The sequence below is a fragment of the Hylobates moloch genome, unplaced genomic scaffold, assembly GCF_009828535.3.
Source record: "Hylobates moloch isolate HMO894 unplaced genomic scaffold, HMol_V3 SCAFFOLD_22, whole genome shotgun sequence".
NCBI lineage: Eukaryota > Metazoa > Chordata > Mammalia > Primates > Hylobatidae > Hylobates > Hylobates moloch.
The window spans coordinates 32,645,144-32,663,138 of NW_026652297.1; the positions used below are offsets into that span (position 1 = coordinate 32,645,144).

General features: G+C 46.7%; 1 protein-coding gene across 2 annotated transcripts in view; it reads right to left on the reverse strand.

Moving 5' to 3' along the window:
* The window catches only part of SCARA5 (scavenger receptor class A member 5), a 121,060-nt gene that overhangs the window by 88,471 nt on the left and 14,594 nt on the right, over positions 1–17,995 (reverse strand). For both annotated transcript variants that reach the window (XM_032143868.2, XM_058433498.1), the window contains exon 3: positions 6,446–6,574. In XM_032143868.2, coding sequence (XP_031999759.1) covers positions 6,446–6,574 — 129 coding nt within the window. The remainder of the gene's footprint in view (positions 1–6,445; positions 6,575–17,995) is intronic.

Consider the following 17,995-nt stretch of genomic DNA (forward strand, 5'->3'; position numbering starts at 1 on the left):
CTCTCCAACAATGTCTCCAGGCTTCCCTGTTTTTATTGGAAACATGTGCATATGGACACATACTGCACTGAGCCCAGTTCTGTTTATAGACAAAGTTACTGGGTGCTCAGGCTAAACAAGTAGGTCTCTAATTCTTTGCTATTCTGAAATCAAACTGTCTCTGATTGTGGGAATAATAATATCAAATATTTCTAGAGCACTTTTTTTTTTTTTTTAAGACAGGATCTCGCTCTGTCACTGAGGCTGGTGTGCAATGATGCAATCATGGCTCACTGCAACCTTGAACTCCTGGGCTCAAGTGATCCTCCTCCCTCAGCCTCCTGAGTAGCTGGGACTACAGGCGCACATCACTATACCTGGCTCATTTTTTAAGTATTCGTAGAGATGAGGTCTCACTATGTTGCCCAAACTCATCTCAAACTTTTAGGCTCAAGCAATCCTCCTGCCTCGGCCTCCCAAGAGCTGCAATCACAGGCATGAGCCACTGTCCCCAGCCTACTGAGTACTTATGTGCCTGGCACTAAGAGTTTTAATTTTCATGTATTATTTAATTCAATCCTCACAACAGCCCCATGGGGTAGGCACCACGATCACCCCATTGTATAGATGAAAAAACCAAGTCACTTGGAGGTTAAATTATTTGCCTCAAAATGATAGAGCCATTCCATAGTACAGCCTGGATTTGAACCCAGAAGTCTGGCCTCAAAGTCCATATCCTGAAGAGAATATAAGTACTCCAAGAATGCTCAAAAGACACAGAGAATAATAGAAGTATCATTTAGCCCATTGTTTTTCAGACTACAGCTTATATCCTGTTCACGAATTATGAAATAAATGAATGAGTTGTGATCATTTTAAAAGAACATAAATAGAATAGAGTAGAAAGGCATTACAAATTTAAGTATTATCTCAGCTATGCTTATATGTGTGTACTGGTTGTGTAGCTCATGGTAAAAAATGTTTGAGACCACTAATCTTGCCCAATTTGCTCACTTTACAAATGGGTGAACTCCCATTCAGACAGCAAAGTGATGTTCCCACGGTTACAGAGCCTTCACAGATAACCTGGGGCTAAGCCCTAGGTTATGCTATCAAGGTTAGTTGACTGCAAAGAAAACAAAGAAAAAGTAAGAGTGACGATGCTAATAATAGTGGTAATACCAATGCCAGCAATAACAATAACGACAGCTACTACTCCAAATCTCATGTTGAAATCAGATCCCCAGTGTTGGAAGTGAGGCCTAGTGGAAGGTCTTTGGACCATGGTGGTGGATACCCTCATGAATGTCTTGACATCCCCCCATGGTAATGAGTGAGTTCTTGCTCCATTAGTTCACATGAGAGCCAGTGAACCCCCTCCTTTCTGTCTCTTGCCACGTGACATGCCTACTCCCCATTGTCTTCTGCCATGACTGGAAGCTTCCTGAGGCCTTACCGAGACCAAGGAGATGCTGCTGCCATGCTTGCACAGCCTGCAAAATTGTGAGCCAAATAAACCTCTTTTCTTTGTAAGTTATCCCATCTTAGGCATTCCTTTTTAGCAATGCAAAACAGACTAATATAGGCAGTACACTGATTTCCCCCATTTTCAGAGAAGTGCCAAGTGCCTTGGCCAATGTCACATAGCTGGTGATAGAGAAGCCAGGGTTCAAACTCAGACAGGCTGGCTCCAAAGTCCCTACTTGCAACCAGCATGAAGTCTACATGGTCCTGCCTGTCTCAATATTCTTCTTAAATGCTATGACATCAATGCAGTACATAACATGGTAGATGTGTTAATATAGTTAATCACACACCTGCCACTTCTACTAGCTAAATGTCCCTGGGTAGCAATTCCATATTCATCTCAATTAGGTACTTGGTTAAAACTGAAATAATCATCTTTTTTTCTACAAATATTTTCTAGATTCTCTTGTCTCTGTCATTCATTCACACATTAAAAACATCATGCATTTGAAGAATTAAGTAGAATAGGCAGAAATTTTTGTAAAGATAAAACTGTACATAACACCCTTCATAGTTCCATAAAGAATTAAGGCAATTCACAAGGATACATTAACTACACTAAGATTAAAGTAGATGAGATCCAGGTAAAGAAGATCAAGCAGAGAGACCCCGAATGAAGCCAGGAATGAGACTAACACAAAAATGCTTTCCTTAAGTCTCTATACTTGCTGCAGGTGGACCACAATTCTGTCCCCAGGTTTTTGTTTTAATGACCTTCAAATTCACATATCCCCATACAAGGGATGACAGCTGACTCTTAAGTTTGTGTTAATTACCTCCTTGAAAGTAATTTTAAAGACTTTCAGATTCACAGTCTCCATAAGGTGAAAACAAATTCCTCAAGGAACACGTAACTCCTTCTATGACTGAGACAGAAAATAATTGGTGCATGGGTCCTCTGAGGACAGCATTGTGTAATGCAACAAATAACATCCTCAACATCATTCTTGCAATAAGCACAAGGAATGAAATTTCACAAGGTTGTTTCTGACAGAGTGTCCCAATAAAGGATGATGGCATTACGCTCCTATTCCCAAGATACGTGATAGAATCAGGAAGCTACAGTGTAGACGGACGTGGGCTCTGAGCATATTGTTCTTTCCTGCAAAGTCCAAGGACAGACCTGCTTGAAACAAGGTGATCCACAAAAGGGATACTCAGTTCAAAGCCAGGTGGACAACTCTCCCCGGGCCAAGGCCCTCCCCAACCATTCCAGCCCTCAGGGATTGGGCTCTCCTTTGTATAATAATATACAATATACAATAATATAATTTGGCAACAGCAGAAACTACGTCACATTGCCTGACGGTGGGTGTCTGTGTTTATGATTTTAAACCCTCCTGTGCAGGGCCTACATCTCATGACGTTTTATTCCTAGGGCTTGTCCCTTTGCCCTGCACTCACCGAACACTCATGCACAAATTCAGCACTTGTTGAGGATGATGATGACAAAGACCAACTGGTGCTGTTAGAAAAGAAGTAATTTAAGGTGCAGGAGGAGCCCATATCTCCCCAGGGACTCTCCCTGTAGACCAGCGGTCTTGCTATATTGCTGCGATGCTGCAGCCTCACCCCACATTTGAATCCCAGATCTTTTCACTTTCCCTTTCTGCCGTTTCATTTCCACAGTGAGAATTCAGACTTATCTACAGAGCTGTCTCAGGAAAGGGGAAGAAGAGATGGTTCCTGATGACCATACCCAGTCACCACAGTGACTGCCTGGAAGAGTCATGGTTAAGACTGAGCTCCCTCCGACCCTTTAATTCCATTGCAAAGGACATCTTGCCTGAAGTGCTGGATTGAGGACCCCCTGGCCACACGACCAGGCAATCTCAATTCTTTAGTTCATGAACTTAAACCTGATGGTCTGTACTGTTCAAAAATGAATTGGCAACAGAATGAAAACATAATAGGGAACCGTCAGCCAAGGTAATAATCAAAATGTGTGGAAGAGATAGAAAAGCTTAGAGGAATTGGGGGTAGGAGGAGGCTCTTGCCGTCTCCTTGGGAGATGATGAAAGGCTATGAGCTGAGGGAAGAGAACCCAGTGCCAGCATGGGATTATTGGAGTAAAGCTCCCAGGAGGACACTGGTCAGGTTGGATGATGAATCCAATTGATAGAATAATTTGGGTGGTGGCCGGATTAACCTTCAAACAGGTAAACTTGGATAATGCATAAACGTGAGGTACATGTTTGCCTTTTACTTTCAATATTTGGGCAAGAAGATGAATTGAGAGAAGTCCTATGTGGGGCTTATAAGACTCATATTTTGGTGTAGTTTGATTACAAATGTTTCATATGGGGAAACATTAAGAGTAAGCATTTGCACACTGAGATGTTGCCAATCCAGTATTCAGATATGGCGCTGGGTTGCAGTGGACAATTTTGTCATCCAGTTGTAGGAGCTATGAGATTTGCACTGACAAGGAGGTTTTAAGAATGGTTTAAATGGATCTCCTGTGCAAGGTGACCTCTCTGGGCACAGACAGTGAGTTCTACCCAAGAAGGGGAAGCCCTCTCCCATGGCAGGACACCCAACAGAAGGCCAGGCAAGCTCTTCTTCACACTGGACTGTGGATCTCCCCCGACCCCTGATCTTGGTATCTCTGAGAAGGAGCATCGCTGAGGTCTTCAATCAGGCAATCTAAAGAAACCTCTCTAAGATCAGACAGAGCCTCCTTAAAGAACCTCAGACTTGTCCACCACCTTGCCAAGTCCCTTTCCTATGCCACCCTCACCAAACCTCCCGCAGAGGCCAGCATGATTCTCCAGACAAGAATCTGGGGAGGTAAGAGCGGCCACACACCAAGGGGCAAGAGATCAGGTACGACACTGTTGCACCAGCTCCGTCCCAATCCACCCCAAATTTTTGTTCAACACAGGCAATGTGGTACCCAGAAACTTCAGGTTCAAAGATAATTATAATGATCAGAAAAATGCTGGAACAATTAAGGAGGTATGGCAGCATTTCTATTAGATTGGGAAACCATGTTCCACCCTCCTTTCTGAAGCTTCCAGGACATCATTATAAACCTCATTCAATCTCCAAGCCAGGAGAAAGCCTTTTTTTCATCATACTGGACAGCACTACTTATTAGCAAACTGTCCTTTATTTTGAATGGAAATCTGTCTCCTAATAAAATCCACCCGTTGGTCCTAGCTCTGCCTTCTGGGGTCACATAGAGCATGTCTACCCTTTCCATGTGGCAGCCATCCAGACACCAGAAGAGAACCGTCACTCTGCTGCAAGTCTTCTCTTCCCCAAGAGACGATGCCCTTCCAGGACCTCCAGAGGCCTGCCCCAAGCCCCCCCACCAGCCTAGTCCCTCTCCTCCAGATCCCCATCTGTCACCTTAAAGTTCCTGTTCTGCAGAGCTTTTCTGCATCTGTCACCTAAAAGTCCCTGTTCTGGTTTCCTGTTGAGCTGGAATGCTTTCTGAACATTCCAGAAATTTGTTATGGTCCTCGCAGCCAAACCCACAAAACCCAGATCCCAAGCTCTCACCAAGCAGCCCAAGAACATGTTCAAATCCTCCTCTGGCCCACTCGGCCTGCGAGGGACCCTGCTGGCCCCTGTCCTCTGGTCCCAGGGATGAATCATGAGGTTCTCTCGTTGTTGCTGTTGGCCGCCCCTCAGGTTGCTCATTGGTGGGACAGACTCCACCCCAATGTCTTTGCCCTGAGTGTGGAAACCTGAAGGCTCAGGCAGCATTGAACACCCCATTACATCACCCAACTGACTAGTCCCTCTTGACAGAAAGTGAGTCAAGACCGGGGAGGTCCTGGCCATTTGCCTCGAAATTTCCAGCAAAAGATCATCTATCTGTAAGGGCCGGACCTCCAGATTCCTGCCCTGGGCTTCACCCGAGGGCCCCTCCCTCAGTGCTCCAAGTCAGCTAGGCCTGGCCAGCAGCCTCGCTCCCACCAACTCCACCTGCTCCATGCAGCAGCAGCACCTCCCTGTATGTGTCTGCTCTGTCACCATCGCATTGGGCTACACCCCATCACAGTGCCCGTCGCATTCTGCCTCGAGGCAGGGCTCTATCTGCATGACCCCGCCTCAGTTCCTAGGCTGGGAGCTCCTTGAGAGAAGCACCTGGGTCCTATTTAGCTGTGCCCCCAATCTTAGCATGGAGCCTGCTGCAAGTCAGGTACTCATGTGAGACATGTCGGGTGGAAATAAACTGATCCCTCAGCCTTACTTGTGTCCAGTCCTACCTACCTGCACTGAGAAAGGTGGGAACTGAGCAGCCCTTCCCTTGAAAGGGAGTCAGGAGAAGACCACTACAGCCATCTGCTTCACCATCTGTCTTCATAGGGACTACCTATAGATGATGAGCTGGGCTGCTCACAGCCTGGGGCCAACAGGCTCCTGTTCCATCCCTTCTTGAGTCCATGAGCTCTCCTTCTCCATGGCTGGAGAACACGCTAGCCCTAGCCCATCACCTGCCCATCTCAAAAGGCAGAAATTGTTAATGAGAGCCTGGCTGAATTGGGGCAAACCCATTCTACCTACAGTAACTGCAAAGGGCAGCAGGTTTACCAGGAAGCAAAGTGCCTCACAACTATTTTCATGGCACGCCAGGACCAGAAGCTAAGACAGTGCCCAGCCTTCTCAGTGCAAACCGTACCCCAGAGGCCCAGGGAGGCCCAGTGTAATGCATAATGTCCCACAATGATGCAGGAAAAGTCAGAAGCCACTCCAAGCAGCTAGGTCTCTACTGCTGGACTCTTCAATTCCACAAGCTCACATAGCCCCTGCCAACTACTCCCACACAAAACAAGCAATACTACTGAAGAGCTTATTCCTTCTTCCTCTGAGGTTTCCATGGTGACAAGGGCAGTGTTTGGGCTCATGACAGTGGGAGTGAAGAGTGGAAGCTCCACGTCTTCCTTCCTCATCCCAAAAGACCAGGACAAAAATGACCTGCTCTTACCTGCTAAGATGAAGATGCCCACAAGAATCAGGAAGACCAGCAGGTAGAGCCCCAGGACAGCATGCTTCAGGGCTGACAGGGACCCCAGCTGGGTACAGCAGATGCTTGCCCGCCGTTTGTGACATGGACCTGGACAATAAGGGTAAGAGGAGGAAGGAAATAAGACACTTAAAACCCCATAAGCTCTTTTCTTTTTTGGTCTCATCTCTCCCTGATGCATGCAGATGTTCATGTTGAACTTCTCACATCCCTTTTGCATGTCTAGAATGCAGCCACCTGATGGGGAGCTTTCCAGGACCATCACATTCAGCCTCTAGCTCTCCTCCCACTCTCTGTGTTCATGACCAAGCCAGATCACATGTCCACAGCTCACATGCTCACACAAACCAACTCTTCTTGAGCTAGCCCAAGCAGCAGAAAGACCTTGAAATAGTCTTAGATATGTGGCCTTTACAAAGTGTCATTGTCCCATGGGATCCAGGGAACAAGAAGAGAAATTAAAACAGGAGTTACAAACTCAAACTTCTACAGTGGCTGGGGAGGTATGAGAATGAGAGAAATGGGCCCAGTGGGACTGTGGGGAGGCCAACGGCACGTGCCTGCTCTGGCAGAGGCTACTATGCAGGGATGAGGGGTGAGTGTGGCCAGATCCAGAATTTTCTACATCTATTTTTAAGTGTTGGCAACTAATTCATCAAGCACAAAACACTGGGGAGTGTAAACAAAACACATCTGTAAGCCAGCTCTGACCAGCTTGCAACCTTGCATTTAGATTTGCTATAAAACATGGTAAACTCATCCTGTGATACTCCTCAGCTTCTGCTCAAAACGGAACAGGGAAATATCATTGCTGTAGTGGCCTTTTGGGCCATGTAATTCAACCCCTTTGTTGTACAGATAAAGAATGTCAAATGTCAGTTAGCGGCAAATCTGGCCCCAGGACCCAGGTTGATCTTTTAGCTGAACTTGTTTTTCAAGGCCGCCTTCTCAGATGGCCCATGCAGAGGCTTGCTGACCTCCACCTGCTCTGTTGACTGAAAGTGGAAAGAAGGGATCCTCTCCCCGATGTCAGCAGGGCACGTAGGAATCACTGGGTGGGAGGAGGGGGGCATTTTTAAAAAAAATGCATATCCCTTTAACGCTTGTTCCTTGCCCCCTGTGGGTGAGACCCCTCTCCAGAAGGACTGTCCCCACTTCAAGAGTGTCACTAAGGCCAGGCACGGTGGCTCACACCTGTAATCCCAGCACTGTGGGAGGCCAAGGTGGGCGGATCACTTGAGGTCAGGAGTTCAACACCAGCCTGGCCAATATGGTGAAACCCCATCTCTACTAAAAATACAAAAATTAGCTGGGCATGGTGTAGCGTGCTTGTAATCCCAGCTACTCGGGAGGCTGAGGTAGGACAATCACTTGAACCCAGGAAGCAGAGGTTGCAGTGAGCTGAGATCACTCCAGCCTGGGTGTCGCAGTGAGACTATCAAAGGAAAGGAAAGGAAAGGAAAGGAAAGGAAAGGAAAGGAAAGGAAAGGAAAGGAAAGGAAAGGAAAGGAAAGGAAAGGAAAGGAAAGGAAAGAGGAAAGAGGAAAGGAAAGAGGAAAGGAAAGGAGAGGAGTGTCACTAACTGGAGTGGGCAGAAAAAGGTTGTCAAGAGAGGCTAAAATAATTGATATTTAGAAAACATCTTGAAGGATGGTGCCATGTTTGCAATTCCTTCATAGATTTCCATTTGCAAGGATACCTCAAAGGTTATATATCACCTCCCAGGTATCATTACTACCTCCTTGGCCTCAGGAGGTTTTATGACCACAAGGAAAATGGCGGTGACTATTGGTACCTTAGGATCCACACTGCCCTGGTCCCCCAGAGGTATTGTCATATAGGGAACATTTTCCCACTCATTGACTTCGTTTTATTACAAATACTGCTGTTAAACCAGCTAAACAGAGCTATTACAAAATATTTCCATAAGACATTGGGTGCAGTGTCGAGCAAGTTGTCAAATACAAATCCAGTGACCATTCTCACTCATCCTTGCATTAGCAAGTTTTGAAGAGTTGAGCTGATTTTCTGCTAAGACAAAATAGAACACATCTTTCTAACTCACCCTAAACCTTTTCTGGGATTTTCCATCCCTTACCATACACTAGGCTCTACAAAGGGTTTTGCTCCAAATATGTAGGCTTCTGGTAGCATTTCTTTTATTTTTTTTCCTTCTGGTGACAGCCACTAGCTGTCTGGTTGCAACTTACCAGAAAAAACTCTGTTCCTCTCAAGAGTCAGAGTGGAAGGTATAGCATTGAATAATGTTATACAAATACTTGTTTCGTTCTCATGGGAGTAGTTTCAGCTCTCCTGCTCTGAGCCCTGCTTTCTCCTAAGCCTCACGAAAGAATAGGAGGAGGAAAATCACACAGCCATGAACACAGTTAACTTGAAGTTTGCCTTTGTCATCTGCGTATGTGTTGCTAGTTCACTGTAGGAGTGGGTCAACGTGCAATGATGTTGCTCTATTTTTTCCCCATAAAAAAGAATAGTTCCCTTGCCCTCTACCTGAGACTTCTATTTAATAGCAAGCACCTACTTGTGACAGGTGCCTTAGTCAACCAACATGCAGAACACAGACCTTCCTTTGAGAGAGTTTAGTTCTTTGAGCAAGACTTGGTTACTTTGTGCATTAAACCAAGTCTATTTTAAATAGAACATAATGAGGGTTTCAAATAGAGGTTTCCCACAAATGGTTAGACAAGCAGAACATGAATGAACTGGCAAGGCCCTTAGAGAATCTGATTGCAAAGGATAGAAGACAATTTAAGACAACGACAAGTCACAAAGGCTGCCCAAAACACATTTATGGACTTTTTTTTTTCCAAGTGGCAGAAGCATGTTAGCTGGGTAAACCTTTCAAATTATTTAAACTTAGTGGAAGGTTACAAACACTCCAAAATGACCCTATCAGCAAAGCCAGGGCAAAACGTATGCCTACTTTTTTGTTAAAAATAATTTTTTAAAAATGCACTATCAAGCCATGACAAGACATGGAGGAATCTTAAATGTGTAATTAACCTGGTAAAATAAACCAATCTAAAAAAGCTACACACCATATGATTCTAACTATGTGATATTCTGGGAAAAACAAAACTATGGAGGCAGTAAAAAGATCAGTGGTTGCCAGGGATTGGGAGGGCAGGAAGGATGAACAGGCGGAGCACAGCGGATTTTCAGGGAAGTGAAACTCTTCTGTATGATACTGTAATGGTAGATGCATGCCCTTAGACATTTGGCCAAACCCACAGAATGTTCAACACCAAGAGTGAACCCTAATGTAAACGATGGGCTCTGGGAGATAATGATGTGTCAACAGAGGTTCACTGATAGTAACAAATGCACCATTCTAGTGGAGATACTGACAGCAGGGGAGGCTGTGCATGGGGAGGGTGGCAAGCGGGGTATATGGGAATGTTCTGTACTTTCCATTTGCTTTTGCTATAAATCTGACACTACTATTAAAAAACAAAGTCTATTAAAAATAAAAGTAGAGCTTTTGACTTAAGGATTGTAGGGGTAAAAACTTTAACAGGCATTTATGGAACACCCACTGTGGAAAGCCCCACTCTGGTAGCCAGCCTTCAAAATAGCCCCCACAATCCCAGCACCTTCTGCAATCAACCCCCTTCCACGTTGTACCAGAATTGGTCTGTGTGACCAATAGAATATGGCAGAAGTAATTGTGTGTCACTTCTGAACTGAGACAAAAGACACACAGCGTCCTTCTGGCTTACCCTTTCTCTCTTGGAACCTTTGTTTGAGGGGAAGCCAGCTGCCATGTCATGAGCGCCCAGAGAGAGGCTTACGTGGTGAGGAACTGAGGGCTTTGGCTGACAGCCATGTAGGTGAGGGAGCCTCTAAGGAGATCCTCCTGCCAGGTCAAGCCTTTGGATGATGGCAGCCTGGCCAATATCTTTACTGCAACCGAGGTGGGAGGCAAGATTCGACTCCAGAGGCAGAGCTCAGACACCAGACCAACCTGAGGACTAGCTAAAAAAGGGAAAAGGCAGGAGCAGCTTTTCATAAGACACACCCACCCACCAAAGTGCCATGTTGTTTACCATTGCCATGGCAACACCCAGATGTTACCACCCCTTTCTATGGCAACAACCTGACAACCCAGAAGTTGCCACCCTTTTTCTAGAAGTTTCTGCATAAACTGCCTAAAATTTGCATATAATTAAAAATGGGCATAAATAGGACTACAGAACTTCCTCTGAGCTGCTGTTCTGGCCACACTGCCTACGGGGTAGCCCTGCTCTGCAGGGAGCAGCACCTCTGCTACTGCCGTGCACTGCCACTTCAATAAAAGTTACTACCACCACCAGCTTACCCTGGAATTCTTTCCTTGGCAAAGCCAAGAACCTCCAATTTTGGGGTTTGCTCCTCCTGTATCACAAACTCTTGAGAAAGCCTGAGCCAGGGCTACTCTGCTAAATTGCTCCTGGATTCCTCCCAGATTATATAGACATATGTGTGTGCAAAATTTTTAATCTGAAAAAATTAACAAAATTTTGGCTTTTTAAAAAAAAACACCCATGACTTCCTCAGAAACTGCAAGAGGAATACATTTGTTTTATGCCGCTCAGTATTGGGGTAATTTGTTATGTGGCAATAGATAACTAACACACTTATAATAGATGCTGGGAAAAACAAAGATGACACACTGTGGGAGGGAGAGACTTTGTCAGTGTCATTCACTTCCAACTGCCCAGCTCCCAGGCCAGTGCCTGGCACATAGCAGATGCTCAGAATATTTGTTGAGAGATTAAGATGCGGCCACTGCCTTTCAGATGCAGCCATGGGAGGGGAAGACGATGCATAAAAGGGTAACTGCAACACAGGGAAGAATGAGATCGGTGCGGAAGGGAGCGGTGACACAAGCAAAGTGCTGCCTGCACAGGTGGCGATGCATTCGGTGCCAGAGGTAGTCAGAGTCTGCATGGAGGAGGCCGCAATTCACCAGGGCGTGAAGGACAGCCCTTTCTAGATGGGCTGAACTCTGTTCTCTTTGTCTTCACTTCATAGTCCAATGTACAGGACTTATAAATTTGAAAACAGTGACTTTAAGGAGCAAACGTCTCCCTCTCTGTGTGAACCATCTGCAGGAAGTACCAGACAAAGCTGTTCATGATTAACAGGTTGTCTGCAGACACAAGCACACACAAGACCAGAGCGCTGGAGAAAATGGTCAACAACCACTACGACAACAACAGGAAGAAGAAAAACTCTCCCAAGCTCAAACAGAATCACGGGAAAGACTCTTCCATTTTACAGTGGCCTCCAGAAGTGAGGATGGCATCTGGAGGTCAGGAAGTCAAGATGTCTAGAGAGGGCAAGACCAGTGGCTCTGAGCAAATAAATAGAAACGAACAGCGACTTGCCAGAAGAGCCCAGAATGCCAGGCTGGGAGACGTTGTTCATCTCAGTGTGGAACACGTGGCTGCTTGATGATTGTTGGGAGCAGCAGATAGATGGTTTCTCCTCTGTAGGCATCCTGCCCTGCATACAGCCTGCACAATCTTGCCATAGCTGAGTGTCCCTGGGCTATTACTTTCTTAACATCACTCCACTTAAATACATTTAAACTTAAATTTCTTTGGAAGGAAACTTCATCATCGTAAGTGGAAAATTAGTATCTTCCTATCATACATTAAAATAGATACCTGGCCGGGCCCGGTGGCTCACGCCTGTAATCCCAGCACTTTGGGAGGCTGAGGCAGATGGATAATCTGAGGTCAGGAGTTCAAGACCAGCCTGGCCAACATGGTGAAACCCCATCTCTACTAAAAATACAAAAATTAGCCGGGCATGGTGGCAGATGCCTGTAACCCCAGCTACCCAGGAGGCCGAAGCAGGAGAATCGTTGGAACCTGGGAGGCAGAGGCTACAGCGAACAAAAATCCTGCCACTGCACTCCAGCCTGGGTGACAGATTGAGACTCTGTCTCAAAAAAACAAAAACAAAAACAAAAAAAAGTAGATACCTTAACAGATTTATACCTGTGTATCAAAGGCATCTTGAACACCACTATACTGCATGTAGCCACATCCTAGGAAACACTGACTTTAATGAAAGAAACTAAGTCATAGTTCAGTGACATGTTGCAAGAAGAAAGTTGATACACACGAAGGAAATTTCATTTATAGAGAAGCAAAACCAAATTTTAGATGTTCCAGTTTTAAAATGGTCCAGGCCAGGCAATGGCTCATGACTTAATCCCAGCACTTCAGGAGGCTGAGATGGGAGGACTGCTTGAGCTCAGGAATTTAAAATCAGCCTGGGCAACATAATGAGACCCTATCTCTACAAAAAAATTTTTTAATTAGCCAGGGATGGTGGCATGTGCCTGTATCCTAGCTACTCAAGAGACTGAGGTGGGAGGATCACTTGAGCCCAGGAGTTCAAGGCTGTAGTGAGCTGTCACCTCTGCACTCCAGCCTGGGTGGCAGAGCAAGACCCTGACTCCAAAAAGAGAAAAAAGTTCTAGAAGGTAGTATGTTAAGAATGAAGTACCACTGAAAGAACCATGTCAGAACCTTGCACGCATCTTTCACACCATCCTCATTATCAACCATTATCTCTTTACCTCTCTGGCGACCCCACTAGTCTCGAAGGTTCTCTGAGGCAAGGTGTGTCTCCCTGTCAGCCAGCAAACAACAAAGCAAACACATGTGAACAACAGTTATTTTTGTGGCAAAGACTCTTACATTTGCCGTACACAAATAATTGACAAACTCTAATTGGCTGGAAAAACACATTTTTGGAGCAAACTTTTGGTCTGAAAAAATAAAAGCTGGGGCCGGGTATGGTGGCTCATGCTTGTAATCCCAGCACTTTGGGAGGCCAAGGTGGGCAGATCACTTGAGGTCAGGAGTATAAGACCAGCCTGGCCAACATGACGAAACCCCATCTCTACTAAAAATACAAAAATTAGCCAGGCTTGGTGGCCTCCTGTAATCCCAGCTACTCAGGAGGCTGAGGCAGGACGACTGCTTGAACCCAGGAGGCGGAGGTTGCAGTGAGCCGAGATCACGCCACTGCACTCCAGCCTAGATGACAGAATGAGACTCTGTCTCAAATAAATTAATTAATTAATTAAAAGCTGGGCTTTCTTTGCATATCCAGGGTCTCTGATTGCTTCTTTGTGCCCATGCAGGTAAACTGTAGAAGCTAATCACTGGAACAGAATAGTTACTCCTGGTTGAAAGTCAAAATCACACGTGGAGTTTCTTAGTCATACCAAGGCCTGAGCCTGCCCCTGGATGCTCACTCTCTGATTCAGCGGTGAAATCACAGATCCATGGCACGGAGGCCACAGCTCTGCAGCAAGGCATTTGTCATATCAAAAGGGAAGGTGAAGACACATTCTTGGAAAGCAAATGAAAAGTCTTACTACTAAGAGCTTGACTTATGGGGAGAAAAAAATTCCTTGATTTCTTTTCAATAGGACACGTTGAAAATGGGGTTGTATCAAAAGATTGTATTATTCCTAGAGGTAAACACTGTGAAGAGTTCCTCCTAAAACCGGGAGCAAGAATACCCCCAAAGAGGTTTTGCTAAAATACTGTATCCTGGGGGTAGGGAGATGTTTGGCAGCGGAGGTTAAAGAAGAGGAAAGTTTATATAAAAACAACACAACCCTGGCACCCTGAGCTGAGGATGAGTAGGGAGAGGGTCCCCCAATGTCAGGCTACATTGTGGAGAGAACCTTGAACCTCTACAGCTCTCTTTCCCTGTATTAAGCAGATAGCATCTCTCGCAGAGCTTCGGGGGAAAAGCATGGGTTTGGGGCTCTGTGGAGGTCAATGCAAAGGCTGCCTCTGTCATGCATTAACTGTGAGACCATGTGTGAATATTCCGGCAGCCCCCTTCTTCAAAATGTCCTTTCCTTGAAAAACTAATATTTCAGTTTCTTAGTCATAATTTTAGAGCATTTTGGAGTTATCCAAATGTATTTCCCCCCCTCCCATTTTAAAAGAAACTCACGAATTGGATCTGATAAAAATGAGTGTTTACTTCCAAAGAAACTGGCTGTAAACATAAAAAAAACACAGAAGGCAATGATTCCATTGTTACCTACTTGAGTTTTAACAGCAGCAAACAGTTACTTTCTTCTTGTTGTCTTTGGTCCCACAGCTCATAAACAGCAGGTAGAGATAGGGTTTTATTGCTGGGAGGAACCTCAGAGCTCAGCTCATCCAAGGAGCTTGTGAAACCCACCCACATCTGACTTCATGATGGTTACTCATCACTCACATTGTTCACTGTAACAGGCAGCCGCAAATAACCTCTGTCTTTGAAGCTGCCACCACTCTCTGGCTTTCATGGGGACTCCATAAGGGAGGGAAGGAAAGTATGAAGCAGGGGCACTGCCACCGAGAGCCACCCACCTGAGTCCTGCCTGGAGTCGCAGCAGACCCAGGGAAACAAGTCTCTCTGGAACCTGGAAGGGTCCTCAACAACCATGATGCTGGGAAGTCTATATCATCCTGGTCATCATCCTGAATCCTGGCAAAAAAATTCTTCTAAAGCTTTTGGGATTTCCAGAGTCATAAGAGTGATTTTTATGTATTCATGAGATGACTGGGTCTGGGGACCCCTAGATCGCCTCAGGATGGGGGCTGGCCACTGGAACGACTGGAAAGGCAGGATTAGACAGTTGGGACTTTCAGCCCTACCCCCAACCTCCAGGAAAAGAGAGGCTGAAGGTTATCAATAGCCAGTGATTTAATCAATCATGCCTACATAATGAAGCTTCCATAAAAACCCAAAAGGACTGGGTTTGGAGAGCTGGACATGCAGAGGTTCCTGGAGGGCAGAACAGCTGGGGAAGGCATGGAAGGTCTGCACCCCTCCTCCCAGACCCACCCTGTGCACCTCTTCCCTCTGTTGTTCATCTACACACCCTTTGTAATATCCTTTTCAATAAACCTGTAAATGTAAGTAAAGTGTTTCCCCGAGTTCTAGGAGCCACTCTAGCAAATTAATCAAACCCAAGGTGGGGGTCCTGGGAACCCTGGTTTATAGCCAAAGGAAATGGATGCAGGGTGGGAGCAGTCTTGTGGGACTGGGCCCTCAACCTGTGGGAATCTAAGGCTACCACCAGGTGCATTGCATCAGGACTGAATTGAACCAGAGGACACCCAGCTGGCATCCATTAGCGAACCCACTGCAGAATTGGCTGTTGATGGAGAGAATTCCTCATCCATTTTGGTAACCTGAGGTGAAGAATTCTGTGTTGAGTGAGAGAACAGAAAAAAACATTTTGGTTTTTTTCCTCGCTCCAGAACAACCAACTGGGGTAGAGTGAACACCAGTGACCTCTGCCCTGCTGCATCCAGGCCTGAGTCCTCAGGGCAGATGGCTCAGAGAGGGCACCCAGGGTAGGAGCCTGGTCTTCCGCAGGGCCAGATGCACCCAAGACTTTCACACCCACTTCTAAGTACGGGAGAGCAGGGGAAGGAGAGACAGCCAGGGCTAATTCCATGCAGATTTCACGATGGTCTGGGACAGTTTCTCTTAGTACTTTCAGAGATCTCTCCATCTTGCCACTTTCACACAATGTTTGTTATTTTTCCTCCACCCCATCCATGTCCCAAGTTACTCTGCATAAAAATTCTTGAGAACAATCAAGGGTGTGTGTTCTTATTTTCGGGAAGGGATGCCGGTGTGCGTCTTCTGCAGCCGGGGCTGAGAGGTGGAGAAAGGGGGCTGAGGGGTGGAGAAAGGGGGCTGAGGGGTGGAGAGAGGGGGCTGAGGGGTGGAGAGAGGAAGCTGGGGGAGGGGAGGGCAGGGTGGCCAAGGTGAGCTGGTACACCATTGCAGCCACGCGGGAGAGAGCCTGAGAGCCCCCCAGGAAGAACAAGGGGTTCCTGGGGCTGGTGGAAGATACCACTATTCACGCCCCAAACGCACAGTACAAGGATTAGAAGGAATGCGGCATCAATGCAGTGAGACTCAAGCAGGCAGCAGGCTCAGGGTTCTGCCTAATTTCAGGCCAAAAGACCCTTCCCCTACAGAGTGGCCCCAGCAATTTGTTCAGAAGATTCCCAGTTCCCCTCCTGGCCCTTTTTCAATGACAATAAGTCACTTAAAGATGTCTGCAAGTTGGAAGCCAGGTCTCCGCTAGTTCCATTTTTAAATCACTCCTCTTTCTGGGATGCTAATGCAACCATCCGCCCACCTCCTGGTCCACTTTGGTTTGATGAACTGGTTTCTTCTCCGGGCAGAAACAAATGAGTTGAATACACCTGTCTCACTCTCCCAATTCCTACCACCATTCAGTGGGAAGGGTGTCTGGCTTGGGAGACAGAAATGCTGAGAGCCTCCCCTGCTACTTGTAGGGGACTGAGTCATCCGTGTCCCTGAAGCCTCTAGCTCTGCTACCTATGCACGAAAAACACAGCAGCCCATGCCAGAGGAAGGAGCTCAGCAGATCGGGGCAAAGAGGACGGGGATGAGGCACCCTAGGACTTTGGGTGCTCCTCAAAAAACTACTCCCCACAAAACCTCACAGCCTCACCAGCAGTTTCTGCCCTGAGGCCACCCAGCAGGATCACTTGAGCCCTCAGTCCTGGCTTAGCAAGCCCCCCTGCCTTAGTCCAGGCTGCCACAGCAAAGTACCACAGCCAGGGTGGCTCATAAACACAAATGTATTGCTCACAGTTCTGGAGGCTGGAAGTCCAAGATCAAGGCACCGGCAGATCAGGTGTCTACACAGCCGCCCCCACCCCTCACGGTATCCTCCCACGGCGGCAAGAGAGTGAGGGAGCCGCTGGGGTCCCTTTTATAAGGGCACTTATCCCACCCACGTGGGCTCCACCTCCATGACCTAATCACCTCCCAGAGGCCCCACCTCCTAATCCCATCACTTTGGGGGTTAGGGTTTCAACATAGGAATTTGGAGGGGACACAAACATTCAGTCCATTGCACCCACAGAAAACCCAGGACTCCCAAGGCCCCCCATCACCCACTGTTAACCCCACACAGCTGTGTTTATCCTCCTTTCACGCCATCTCCCTCCCTGACTTCTGAAACCTTCCTGCATCGGCCCCTGGACTCCCAGCGGATCAGCCGTGAAACCTCTCATTCCCTCAGCCTCTGCTGTAGGCGTTTCTTCTACTTTCTTGTTCTAAATGAGACCTGCTTCCTGCCTGCCTAACCTTTCCCATGAGGACTTTTCTTTTCCCATTCTCCTCATACACCAGTCATATGCCAGGGCAGTAGATGTTTCTCTTTGCTTCCTTCTAGAACTTTCCCTCTCCCTCATCCCTAAAAACCCCCAGCACTTGTGTTCACTGTCATAAGACTTGACACTGCACCTCAAGGTTAAGAGCCACCTGCTCCTCCCCTCCCGGGGTCCCTGTCACTGCCCTGGCTCTCCTGATCCCCAGGTATCACTTCTTCTGGCCTCTTTACCTTATTTCAGCCTCCCCAGCCCGGACCATTCACTTTGAACACAGGAAACATGTCTGGCCCAAGCAGGGATGGGCTCCAACTGT